At 44.1% G+C, this 13,118-nt stretch overlaps 1 protein-coding gene across 1 annotated transcript in view; it reads left to right on the plus strand.

Annotated features, from left to right (window-relative positions):
* Positions 1–13,118, plus strand: part of LOC138582818 (myosin-4-like) — a 196,020-nt gene that overhangs the window by 101,369 nt on the left and 81,533 nt on the right. Inside the window, exons 16-20 of the mRNA XM_069654483.1 lie at positions 2,249–2,316; positions 2,406–2,493; positions 2,580–2,697; positions 2,790–2,913; positions 5,045–5,181. Coding sequence (XP_069510584.1) covers positions 2,249–2,316; positions 2,406–2,493; positions 2,580–2,697; positions 2,790–2,913; positions 5,045–5,181 — 535 coding nt within the window. The remainder of the gene's footprint in view (positions 1–2,248; positions 2,317–2,405; positions 2,494–2,579; positions 2,698–2,789; positions 2,914–5,044; positions 5,182–13,118) is intronic.

A 13,118-nucleotide genomic window follows, 5' to 3' on the forward strand; every position in this document is an offset into this window, starting at 1 on the left:
CTACTTTGCGTCGGGAGTCAACTCCAAATAAGGACACAAAATAGACAGCAAAGAACCTAACCGAAAAATGAGATGTGTTGGTGATTCAGTGAGCCACATTTATCTGGGTCAGCTTAAGTCTACATTGTGGCAAAGCGTGCTCTGTGAAATTGAGCAACCAACTAAGTACCAGGACTTTCCTCTATGCTGTTGTCCATGTCATGTGGCACAGGATTGATTAAATATTAGAACAACTGGAAACCCAGAGAGAAAGCTTCTGTAGTCAAGCCAGTTGGAGGGGAACGAAAAGACAAATAGCACTGCAAAGTCCTGATTAAGCCAGAGACTTGAATCTTGCTTGATTTCCATGGAGAAGCCATGATGCAGAACCCACAGAGAGGATGTGGATATATTGAACATTGGTCGAAAAGTGTGTGCTTAAGACTGAGCTCCTGAGAGGGGCAAAGCTCCTGAGAAAGCCATACAGTGTGGACTATGGACCATGAACCATGACCTGGCCTCAGAGAGGAGAAGAGCTAGTGGTGGAGGCAGAATGCCTGGAAGTGGTGTCACTGGGGATCACTGCAGAGGGGAGAGTCGAGTGGTTAGTGGTTTGAACAAGGAAGCCTATACTCCTGAAATCTGGAGGTAAAGTCTCAAGTGCACTTGAGGGAAGGCTAGAACAGAGCACTGCTTCATGATAGAACTGGAAGGTCAGGTTTCTGCATCTTTTGGTAATGTGATTGAACCAAATGTTGTTGCTCCCAGGAACCTGAGGGCAAAGTTAGTGGAGCTGTTGTTTAAGGGATTTAACAGGGTACAAGTGCATGCTGGAACTTGAGGGTAACAATCACACAGTCATTGATAAATTGAGGGAAGCGAGTAATGATTTGTGCAGGGAATTGAAGGCCAAGTTTCCTAAGGAAGGAAAACTATGCCATGATTGACATGGTCACTAGCTTCACAGATTCATCTAATACAGAAACAGAAAGGAGAAACATTGGGCTCATTACGAGGTGGGCGGTAACGGATTACCGGTACCGGTAAGGGCACTGGTACCGGTAATCCCTTACTGCCCTATTACGAGTTCCCTTTGCGGGTCCTCCCTTAACACCTGGTTTCGCAAAGGGACTTTGGTGCTAATAACGGTACCGCAATTTGCCCCTATGGTGGCCCAAATGGGAATGGGGAAGGGCCCTGGTGAATGGGGAATTACTGCCCCGCCAACCTTGGAATGGGGCGGTAATAGCTCCATTCACCAGGGCGGAGTCGGTAAGGATTTGGAGGCAGCGCCTACCTCCAAACTCCTAATGAGGCCCATTGTCTGCTAGGAAGTGTGACCAGGTTCACAGCTACGTCTGATATAGACTCTGAAAGGATTCAAAGACCTAGAGAGAGTTGTGGCGACTCACCAGACAACGTTGAGAGAACTTGGAAGAGTAGACATTTGTAATATCTTTAAAGTCTACTTTTTGACTTACATCATCTTTTTAAGCATTCACCATCCACAATGCAGAAGGATCAAGGGGTCCATGAAAGGGTAGGCACAGGCTTCAGAAGCAAGATCCATTGGAAACAAAACATGTCATTGAAATGCTGCCTGGGCTATTCCCGGTAGTGCAACGCAAGCATTTCCATTACATTGGTGTTCCTTGTAGGAGCTTCTTGGAAATGATGCAGATGTGTCCTATGTTGCAAATGTTGTGTTAGATTACAATACTGGCAAGCAACGTTCTCTTCCATGGCTACACGCTTTTGGTTACTGCATCCAAGTTGCGTTCCAGCTGCTCCCACATCACAAGTAGTTCAAATGCAATTAATGCAAACTTCAAAACTGCATCTCAGAAGGTGATGGGGCAGCCACATACAAACACAACCTGTCTACACTGAATGGACATTAATGTGTTAAGTGAGGCTTGCTGTTGAAGAACCTACTGTTGTTATTATAATATAATAATCCTTCAACAGACATTTTGCAGTTTAAATAATTTGCATAAAAATTGCCTTGCCTATGCAATTATCTTTGCTGTATACAGCCCATATAACATCTGGGAAATACTCCTTGGCACCACTCCCCTACATTCTGCACCCTGATTTTGAAGTTACAATTCAAACGCACCTGTGTAATATATTAAGAACGCATGTGATAATTAGTGCATTGTGGAGCATGCGCTGTTTATATTAATCAGTACACTGCTATGCCATGTTTATTTCGTTGACTCTAGACCACGTGCATTTTCCAACATGTCTCCTTTGTATTGAAATGTAGCAAATGGTGGGAGAATGAGTGGGAAGAAGAAAGGCTCCTCTTTCCAGACGGTCTCGGCACTCTTTCGGGTAAATGTCCCAAATGTTGTTCTTGCCACTCATTTATGTGCACATGTGAGCATGAGTGTGTACTTAAATTCCTATTTTCAAAATTTCAGGAAAATCTAAACAAGCTCATGGCCAACTTGAGAACAACTCATCCTCATTTTGTCCGCTGCCTGATTCCCAATGAGACCAAAACCCCAGGTAAATCACATCACCGAGACCTGCCCACACTTTTCATGTCAACTTTTCTCCCATTTCAGATTTAATTGAATTTATCCAAATTGCAGGTGTCATGGACAACCATCTTGTGATGCATCAGCTGAGGTGTAATGGCGTGCTGGAAGGCATCAGAATATGCCGGAAGGGGTTCCCGGGCCGAATCCTGTACGGGGACTTCAAGCAAAGGTACGAGTTTATCCTGTCACTGTATGCAGGGGCGCGCAGGGACACCAGCGTCGTACACTAACAGGATTATCTTGCCTATTGGACTGTGACAGGTATAAAGTGCTGAACGCAAGCGCCATTCCTGATGGGAAGTTCATCGACAGCAAGAAGGCGTGCGAAAAGCTGCTCGGCTCCATTGAAATCGACCACACCCAATACAAGTTTGGCCACACCAAGGCAAGTAGTCAATACAAAACTGCATCCTCAGTGGTCGCGTTGTTGTCACATTACTAAGTTATGACTACATGCTGTATTGATATATTAAAGCTGGAATGAGGATAACAGAACTGCCGGTATTATACCAAAGCAAAACAAGATTAAAAGGTATTAAAGAAAATCATATGCAAATTACCCATGAAAATACAGAGGGCCTGATCACGAGTTGGGCGGTAGCCCTTAAATGCGGCGGTAACGGTATTACTGCTGCATTTAAGGGTCTGCCCAATCTCGAGTCTGGCGTGTTTAACCCCAGCTCAGAGCTGAGGGTAAACACACTGGAAAAATGTGCATTTATAGTGAAATTACCACCGGTGGTATTAGCGCACAGTAATTATGCCAACAATGGGGACTAACAGTTAGCGCCCAACACATGATCTGGAGGTAATACCACTGAACGGGGGTGGTTGTTAATGGTAATAAAGTTGGTAGGTACCGCAGCCAGGATGCGGCCCAACTCGTGATCAGGCCCAGAGTATGAAAAGAATCAGTCAGACCTCAGAAAGACCTTAAATACAGTTGAACAACATCAACAATGGGCCTCATTACGATTCCGGTGGTAGCTGTGCCGGAAAAACCAGCAGACTGCCACCGGACTCGTAGTGAATTACTGCCTCCGTGATTGCCAGAATCACTGGGACATTACAACCCCGGTGACCCGGTAATTCCGGAGGTGGGATTCCGTTAATCCCCATTCCCATGGGGATGGGGACCATGGAAACATGACACCACCCACCTGCAGAACTCTTAATCTGCCGGTCCGGAAACAACGGTGGCGGCAGCTTTACCACCATCGTTTTTTCTGGACACGGCAGGGTCATAATGAGGCCCAGTGTCTTTATTCTTCAGCTTGTGCATGTGAGAAAGTCACTTGCTTGGAAAAAGCTTTCACGCGCTATTGGTGAGCTCCCACTCATCACAATAATCGGCCAGAATCATTTCCGTTTTCACAAAAGTCGCCTCCATTTTTTGCGGATCTGTGGCATATCCCCTCCCAATAAGCCACTTCAGATTGTACCTAACCATGGCAAGATTGCTTTGTTCTGGTGATGGTAACTGCTCACAGGCCAACGTCTTCATATGGGGATCCCCTATAGAGCAGGAAAACTCTTGTAGGTGAAAAAGTCAGAGAGAAATGCTGGCGCTCAATAATGCCAGTGAGAGCCAGGGCGGGCCTGAGGGCAGGGCCACCTGGGTGACTGCCTGGGGGCACCATTAGCCCACTGCCACACACCCTCGAGAGAGTCTTTCAAGGGATTCCATGAGCTGCCGTGGTAGACACCCTATTGAAATTATATATGTCTCTGGTGCTGGCGCCAGGTTTCTCAGCTTGTTAGCAGCATGCATTTAATAACATTGGCTCCCTATTGAGGTGATTACCACCCGGCTCCCGCGTGGGAGGGGGCAGTTTTTATTAGAGTAAGGTGCTGATGTTTTCGCATCAGCCCCCTATTCCAGTGATTAACTCCCTGCTCTAGCGCAGGAGCGGGAGTTAAAGAATTGACCACAAGAGCAAATAACAGCAGGAAATGTGAAGAGGACTCATCAAGCTGGAAGCATGAGTGGGGGAAGAACGGTGTGAGGTTCACGGTGAGATTAGTGGGGCGCTGTTGAGGGTGAACGGTAGGGGTTGAGAAGGTGGTACAACTGCAGAAACATGGCAGAGGCGCCAAAAACCCCTGGCATTTGGATCTCAGGCACAGGCTTACATTTCCACGATGCAAGAAGGGTTTAATGAAATGACGTCGGCATAAAGAACAGTCAACGTGTTTCTGCCGGCAGCTTTCCATGGATCCTCCATCCTCAACCCACTGGTAAGTCATGGCAGCACATAATGGAACAACTAAAGGCGCCCTATACAAGCACATGCAATCAAATCCTAGAGGGTGTGTAATGGAAAATTCAAAATGCTGTATTTTGGTTTTAATGGAAAGTATGATGTTAATATATTAATTTGGATTGCTCTTAATGTTTGATAAATAGGCTTGGCCCAATAATAAGCTCTTCCTGATAAAAGCTTTGCTGTCACTCATTTCGCCTTGATGAACAGAGAACACTGCTATGTGACTGAGGAAAGCTCTTTCTTTTTCAGGTGTTCTTCAAAGCTGGCCTCCTGGGCCTGCTAGAAGAAATGAGGGATGACCGGCTGGCACAGCTCATAACTCACACCCAGGCGATCGGCCGTGGTTTCCTTGCCAGGGAGGAATTTAAAAACATGGTGGAAAGAAGGTAAAGATCTTTAAAACATTAAAGGCTGTGCCACCTATGTAGCACTGGTGCCATTTTCGGTATACATTTTGTACCAACATTATGCAATTTCTGCACACACAGCTTAAAGGTCAGTGGAAAATCACTTGGTAAGGAACCATTTTGGTTCACACTTGTATGAAATTGCCCAGCACTTGTGCAATAACCGTTGCTTGAAGCTAAGGGTTCCATTAAGAAATCAGAGTCTGCATTTTATTTCGATATCTTGGTGCTACAAATGGAACCGCTGTTGTAGTTCTGAATGTGCAGCTTCTGGCATAGCAGCTACTCAGTCCAAATGGGGAATAACCAGTTCAGCATTGGGACCATACTTATGGCAAACAGCCTTTTAGCAGTTGTGCTGACGCTGCAATTTTTAAAATGCGATTGTAAACCGCATTCATAATGTAATTGTCACTCAGTTCAAAGGTCAGCGGGGGTATAAAATGATCTCCTTCTAAATCCAAAATCCATAAACATTATGGGCCTTATTACGAGTGTGGCAGTCATTCTGTTGGCAATGCTACCAAACACATCTACCGTCAATGCAGCGGGGTCTCACAGAGTTACTGTGCGATCATAAATTGGGTAAAGGAAGAGTTAGTCCCCATTTATGCCGTCCATACGACTCCATGGGGATATATATATACATTGCATGAAATAAGGACAGGGCTACCCCAGCATAAGGCAGCAGCACTCCAACAGACAATTCAGGACCACAGAGTCAGTGCTGACACAGATCACAAGGTCTGAGTCAATATTGTATGATGAGCAGAGAAGAGAAAACACCCACACATTTCACCCCACCACGGTCATCATCTATATCCATATATATTCATAGAAAAACGTAAGTTAGGGAACAATTAAGGTGAAAGGTTTTAACGCAACAAAACCCTTGAAATTCATTGGATGTGGGAAGTGACGATCTTATTAACTCTGTGTTCCTCCGTTGATGACACCTAGGATCTAATAATGAGTTATTTATATAGTGCTTTCACTGAAACGATTTACATAGAAAACATGTAGATACAATATAACCCAACCGGACTTAGTCCTAATTTCGCAACCTCTGAAGGATGAAAGGCTGAGTTTGCCTTACCGGGATTCATACCTGCGACCTTCAGATCACACACATATCGCAGCACTGAACACTCAACACACTGAGCTATTTTGCCAGCTTCTACTTTTGTATGTCATTGTGAATACCGTCTGTTAAGTATGTTCTCATGGGCTTTGCAACAGGGGGGAGGCAGAGTTAAGATGATCATCACTTCCCACATACACTGAATTTCAAGGATTTTGCTGCGTTAAGTCTGATTACCTTACCTGTTCCTTAAGTAAAGTTTTTCAATGAAGTTCAAGGGTTTTGTTATACCATTTTTCATTTAAGGGCCACTGCCATGGCCTTCACTCGTGGCCACTGTATATGTTGCACCAAGAGGTTTCTTTGGGGCCACTAGCCGCAGCCTTTGGCCATGGCCAGTGGCCACGGCCTTCTGCAATGTCCACTGTTCCCATTGCACCAATAGGTTTCTTTTGGGCCCACTGGCCATGTCCTTCGGCCATGATTCATTACCCCCTACCTAGATGATGTGATCAATGTTGGTGCAAGCGTTTTTATTTTTTTATTTAATGTTTTCTGATTCTCGCTGTATTCCCCTGATAATATCAAAAGAAATACACATGTGGTGGCAATGAACTACCCATACCCATGGGTATTCTGCAGTATTACAGCAATAACAGGCAAATACTCAAAAAATCCAAAAATCTTCTCTGCCCTCATAGTCACTCACCAAGGGCCCCCCTCCTCTTTCCATGGTTACCCCACTCCCATCAGCTGCTTTATCCCTCCCTAGCCTCTCCCATTACCCCATCGCTGTTTGTTTCATGTGACGCATTTTCATTCCTGATCAAGTCTTCTGTTGTAACTGTGATTATCTCGCAAGATGCCCCCGGTATTGCAAGTAACTGGCTCCCTAGACCGCCTCCGACTCCCCAATTTCACATGGTATTCTCTTTCCCCCTCCCCACCTCTAGCCTGATGCAATTTCATCTTTTTTCCACCTCCAAATCTATCGCTCGTATCAAGCCAACAAAAAATGGCGGCTTTTTCATTTATGAAAAGTCTCTCTGTTGCAAAGCACCATGGGAGATATAGCTATGATTTCGGGAGAAGGGGACACTGCCATCCACATCAACTATTTTAAAAACTGCTGGATGGTATAACTCCAAACCTGTCCCAGAAAGTAAGTCAACACTTCATTCCCAAGTTGTTTCTTAGTTGGTGAAATTGCCCAACAGTTCTTGCACTTCGGCGTGATACAAATGTGGCTTTTTCTCTATGGGAAAATCTACAGGAGTAGGCAGAAACAGCATTTTGTTGCCTTCTTAATAACTTCTAATTTCTTAACAAATCTTCCCAAAATGTCCAGTCTGGGGGGCAGGCGTGAAAAACATTGTGTTTGGAGAAGATCAGCCACATCCATCAAGCAAGTCAAATGTTATTAGCAATAGAACTTTCATATTTACTAGGTATCTAGACATCACCTTTGTTGCTGCTCTATAATAGAGCAGGCACATGACATTGGATTTAAGTGATGATTTACAATATTAGAACACAAAGGTTAGTGTAACAAAGAAAAACTATATGTACTGTGAGATGTACTACTTTCAAAACATGCTGTATTTTATAGGTGTAAAATGTGCAACATTTCATTTCCTAATATTGCATGCTTTATCACTCTGCCAAACTATGGGCCTCATTACACGGTAGGCGGTGGACCAAGGTGTTATTAGCACCTTGGTCCATGCCGGTAAAATACCGGCACCGCCTTGGAGGAAAGGGGAATTACCGCCCTATTCCAAGGTTGGCGGGGTGGTAATTCCCCCTTACCCCATTGCCCTTCCCCATTCCCATATTTGCCCCACAGGACATAATGGGAATGGGGAAGGTGCTAATTACGGTACCGCAATTTGCAGTACCGTAATTAGCACCCTGGTCCCTTTGCGGGTTGGTTTTTAACGCCTGATAAAAAGCAGGCGTTAAAGTACCAACCCGCAAACAGACCTCGTAGTAAGGCGGTAAGGGTTAACGGTCACCGGTACCATTACCGGTGACCGTTAACCCTTACCGCCTTCCGTGTAATGAGGCCCTATGTGTTTCCTTACTGAATACTTCATTTACCCATACTTTTTCATGAAGGAAACTCCCTCCATACAAAAGCCATAGTACATGCAATATTACTGCATGCAGTTATCCTGCATGCAATAATACAGCATTTCCCCATGGAGTCCTATGAGATCCAAAATGGAAGCATTACAGGAAGTGTCTGCATAATCATGCAGACCTTTAAATTTATTGCTTGTTTACCAGATTTGGCAATAGTAATTCTGTTTGGTGGTATTATCAGTCACTCCCCAAAAGGTATAGGGGTACAGAGGCACAAGATTAGAACTGCAAAATAAACAGAATATTAGTAAACACGAAAACCTATTTTAGCATTTAGCTGTTTCAGATGAATGCTTCCACTGTCACCGTTCCCCAGTGCGTTCTTATCAACATGTGCAGGTGTCGTGTTTGTGAGGGAAGTGCTACAGGTCTACTATTCCTAGCAAGGATAGACTAGGGTTTTGCAGCACCTTAGACACTACCCCTCATTCTCAACCAGATGGCTTTGTTAGTCACTTAGAAAAGTATGTTTAATACATCCTTACTCACGCGTATGTTTTAAATGGAATGTTTCTGATGTGGTTGTCTTTTCAGAGGGAAATCCATTGCAGTGTTAGCAGCGTTAAATATTGTTCCTCATGCCACGCATATTTGCAACGGCAAAATGTAAGCAGCATACATTGAGAAAGTGGGCATTAATAGCTCAGGAACATATTTGAGACATGGAGGCGCTCGTTGGGAGGGTAGCCGACTTTTCCCAAATACTCAGCAAGAACCCATTTGAGAAAAAGGGTTGCATTGAACCAGTGCCCTTTGATGCTATAGTACACCAACGAAAAATACACCAATGCAAAGATAGAGCAGCCATTCACAGTAATCTTATGCAAACAAAATCTCAGAAAGCGGCCAGCCTTACCCTTCTCTCCAACAGATACAAAAACTGGATGAAGCAACATAAATGCTCCCTACCGACCGCTAATTGGCAAATAGCGTCTGCTCTGCTGAGATCTCATGACAGCCGCAAAATTTGATTGCACTTAAATGAATATGAAAAAGCCCCCTAGGCTATCGAACTAAACCCAATAACAGAGTCAGCCTGGGCCACCCATATCAAAGAGCTTTACACAAACATGAACCAGCGCAGCGGGGGAACAGGCGGTCAACTACAACCCACAGGGCAGAGGAGTCGGTCTAGAAATAGAGGAAATAGAAAACAACATAAAAAACCAAAAAGCCTCCAGAGCTCCAGGGCCCAATGGCATCCCGGATATTTTGCTCAAAGCAAACCCACAGCTCTGGGCCTAACTATTAATGAGCCTATTTACTGAAATTGAATTGACGGATGCCCCTGACAGCTGGCGGCGTTCAGCCAACTAATATCTATTGGCTATGCTTGATTCCAGACAGAAAATATTTGCAACCATATTGCTTAAAAGACTCACAGAATGGGCAGAAGAAAAAAAGGGATTTTAAGACCCTTCCAGACTGGCTTCAGGAAGACATACTTTGGGCCTCATTACACGGATAGCGGTAAGGATTTACTGTTACCGGTAAAATACCGGTACCGGTAAATACTTACCGCCTTACTACGAGGTCCCTTTGCAGGTTGGGGGATTTAACGCCTGCTTTTTGCAGGCGTTAAAAACCAACCCGCAAAGGGACCCAGGGAGCTAATTACGGTACTGCAATTTGCGGTACCGTAATTAGGGCCTTCCCCATTCCCATTGAGCCCTATGGGGCAAAAATGGGAATGGGGAAGGGCAATGGTGGAAGGGGGAATTACCGCCCCGCCAACCTTGGAATGGGGCGGTAATTCCCCTTTCCGCCAAGGCGGTGCCGGTATTTTACCGGCATGAACCATGGCGCTAATAGCGCCATGGTTCTCCGCCATCCGTGTAATGAGGCCCTTTGTCTTCCTGAAGCCTGAAGATATTATTACAGGTGTATGTTTATGTTATAAATAAATAATATCTGTGCCCCACTCTTCCTTATGGCCGGGGCCCCGGATGGTCAAAAGTAAAATCTATTCTGTTGCTTCGTGGACTACAGAAAGGCCTTTGACCTGGTTGATCACTCCTTGCTCTGGGCCAAGCTCAAGAAGTGGGGTATAGATGGGGTATAGACGACCAACTCCTATATCTTATCAAGATGCTGCATGCCAACACCTCAGTTGCAATCCGTCTGAATCAGAAGGGAATCCTCAGCAAGAATGTGATGACTAACAAGGTATCAAAGCAGGGCTGTGTACTGGCCCCCCTGCTCCATAACTTGTATGCTGCCGACATGGACTATGCTCTTAGGTCAGCACACATTTTCTCCGCAAAAATCAATGAGAAGGTGATACTGAGCATGATATATGCAGATGATAATATCATATTCGGCTGTACACCCATTGACCTGCAGCACTCCCTGGATGCATTGGCTCAATATGCAAGAGATAATCATATGGTAATAAATATTCCAAAAACAAAAATCATGTGTCTGGCTGTAAAAGTACCAATAAATCCACCATTGAAATGGATTGTCAATGACAATAAACTTGACATCCTTCTAGAGTGTCGATATTTGGGATTCCCAATAAAATGTAAACCCTCAAACCAATATTATGGCAATATACACATGCCCACAATCTGGAGCAAAGTGGCTGGCTGCAAAGCACTATATAGACAGCCAATGTGGACATAACACAGAAGGGATGTTAGAGATCTATCGAGTTTGTAGGATGCCTAGCCTACTACATGTCCTAGAAGCTCTCCCATTGAAACAGGTTGGATGGCTGGACATGATTGAGGGCAAAACTGTACGTTCCATCATTAATGTTCCATCTTCAGTCGCCATTGAGTCCTTGAGATTGGAGTATGGCCTAGCCTCAATACAATTGATTTGGCACCTCAATCAAGCCTTACTTCACTGCAAATTGACATCATCATACATCAATACTAACGATTTGGTGAAACTAATTGGGAAAATAAAGGCTGGCCATGCTAAAAATAGATGTTTAGAGGAATTGCGGCAATCTGCAGCTCCCATCTAGCAAATTTACATCTCCCTATGTCTCTTTTGTACAGCTCTCCTGTTGTGGAACCCACACGAAAAAAACAGTCACAGCAATGGGACAGGACAAAAAGTATTGATCATCTTCCTCAAAAAAGAGATACAATGAATATTATTATCAGGCCTTTATACCAGACACCCCCAGGGCATATCTTAAAATACTCTGTCAAAAGGACCTGAAATGTTTTGTCTTATACCTTCGACTAAACATCCTGCCTACTGTGAAGTACCATGGGGCTTGGCAGGGCATACCCTTGGAGGAGCGCATATGTTGACTGTGCTCTAAATGACCGGAGACAGGCAGTCACTTATTGACTGCCTGCCCTGCCCTAAAGCCTCTATTTTGGAAGAGTTACAAAGATCTGGTGGGCTGTGTTGATCATATCGAACTGAGCCAATTCTAGAGCACCCTAGTCGGCACAGAATCACTGGTGATCACCGCCGCAGCCTACCATATTTGGAAGGAAGTACTGAAACGAACCGAGGGCAAATTAATTTCATGATCTCAATAACTGTCCATCAGCAATTGTATTGTATTGCATTGTTTATATGTATAGCGCACCTAACCCTCGGGTATCTGGGCGCATTACTTTGGTTACATTTGTACAAGGTTACATTATGGTCATCGCCTAACTATACAGAATAATGTTAGCCCAACAAGCAGTAAAACATTGATGAGACGTTTTGAAATAGATCCATGGGGACTTGAATTAAAGGAATGGTTCGCCCAAAAAATGTTATTGCAAAAAAAGATGGGCAATAATAAAAAAAATTGATTGCCACTTTTTTTTTAAGTCCCTATGTAAAATTTTGCAGCATTTAGCATTTCAGAAAACAACCGCGTTGTGTTTCTGCCTAAAGCTGCTTTCCCATTTGGGGCTTTTGGGCTCCCCACGGGGAGCCAGAGAGCCCCAAATGGAAAAGCAGCTTTAGGCAGAAACACTGCAGCATTTAGCATTTCAGAAAACAACCGCGTTGTGTTTCTGCCTACAGCTGCTTTCCCATTCCGAGACAGAGGAGCCTGAGAAACTTAGAAAGAAAAAACGCAGTGTTTTCAAACACAATAAAGTTGTATTTATGTTTGCGGTAGCTTCAAAAGCTACTGCAAACATAAATACAACGTTTTTAAAGCTGCGGTTTTATTTCTAAGTTTTCCGGGCTCCTCCAGCCCGAAAAACTTAGAGAAAAAAACACAGCTAGTGCTTATTTTTTAAAAAATAAACAGCACTTACCGAGATGCAGCTGCAGCTTTTCTGCCTGTGGTCTCCGGTCTGTGTCCTCTGAGTCCCGGCACCAATGAAGGAAAAGCCACCCAGTGGTAGCTTTTGTTTACTACAGCTGGCTGGCTTTTCCTTCATTAGTGCCGCAAAAGCAAGCACAGGCAGGCATCGATTTCACAAAATGGATGCCCCCATGTGCTTCCTTTTGTAACTTTTGAGCTTCATTTGCTCAAAATTTTACATAGGGACTTAAAAAAAATAAAAGTGCCAATCTATTTTTTTTTATTATTGCCCATCTTTTTTTTGCAATAACATTTTTTGGGCAAACCATTCCTTTAAGAGCCAGACTATTCTTCCTCTTTATTGTTTTCGCTTCTTCCTTTTAACCTTTTACTGGATTTTGCTCCCTCTTTCTTTTAAACATGTTTGAATAAGTGTTTTATAAAATTAGGTAAGTAAATGTTTACAAAGTTAAA

This window comes from Ambystoma mexicanum, chromosome 3q (assembly GCF_040938575.1).
Source record: "Ambystoma mexicanum isolate Mex_15411 chromosome 3q, UKY_AmexF1_1, whole genome shotgun sequence".
NCBI lineage: Eukaryota > Metazoa > Chordata > Amphibia > Caudata > Ambystomatidae > Ambystoma > Ambystoma mexicanum.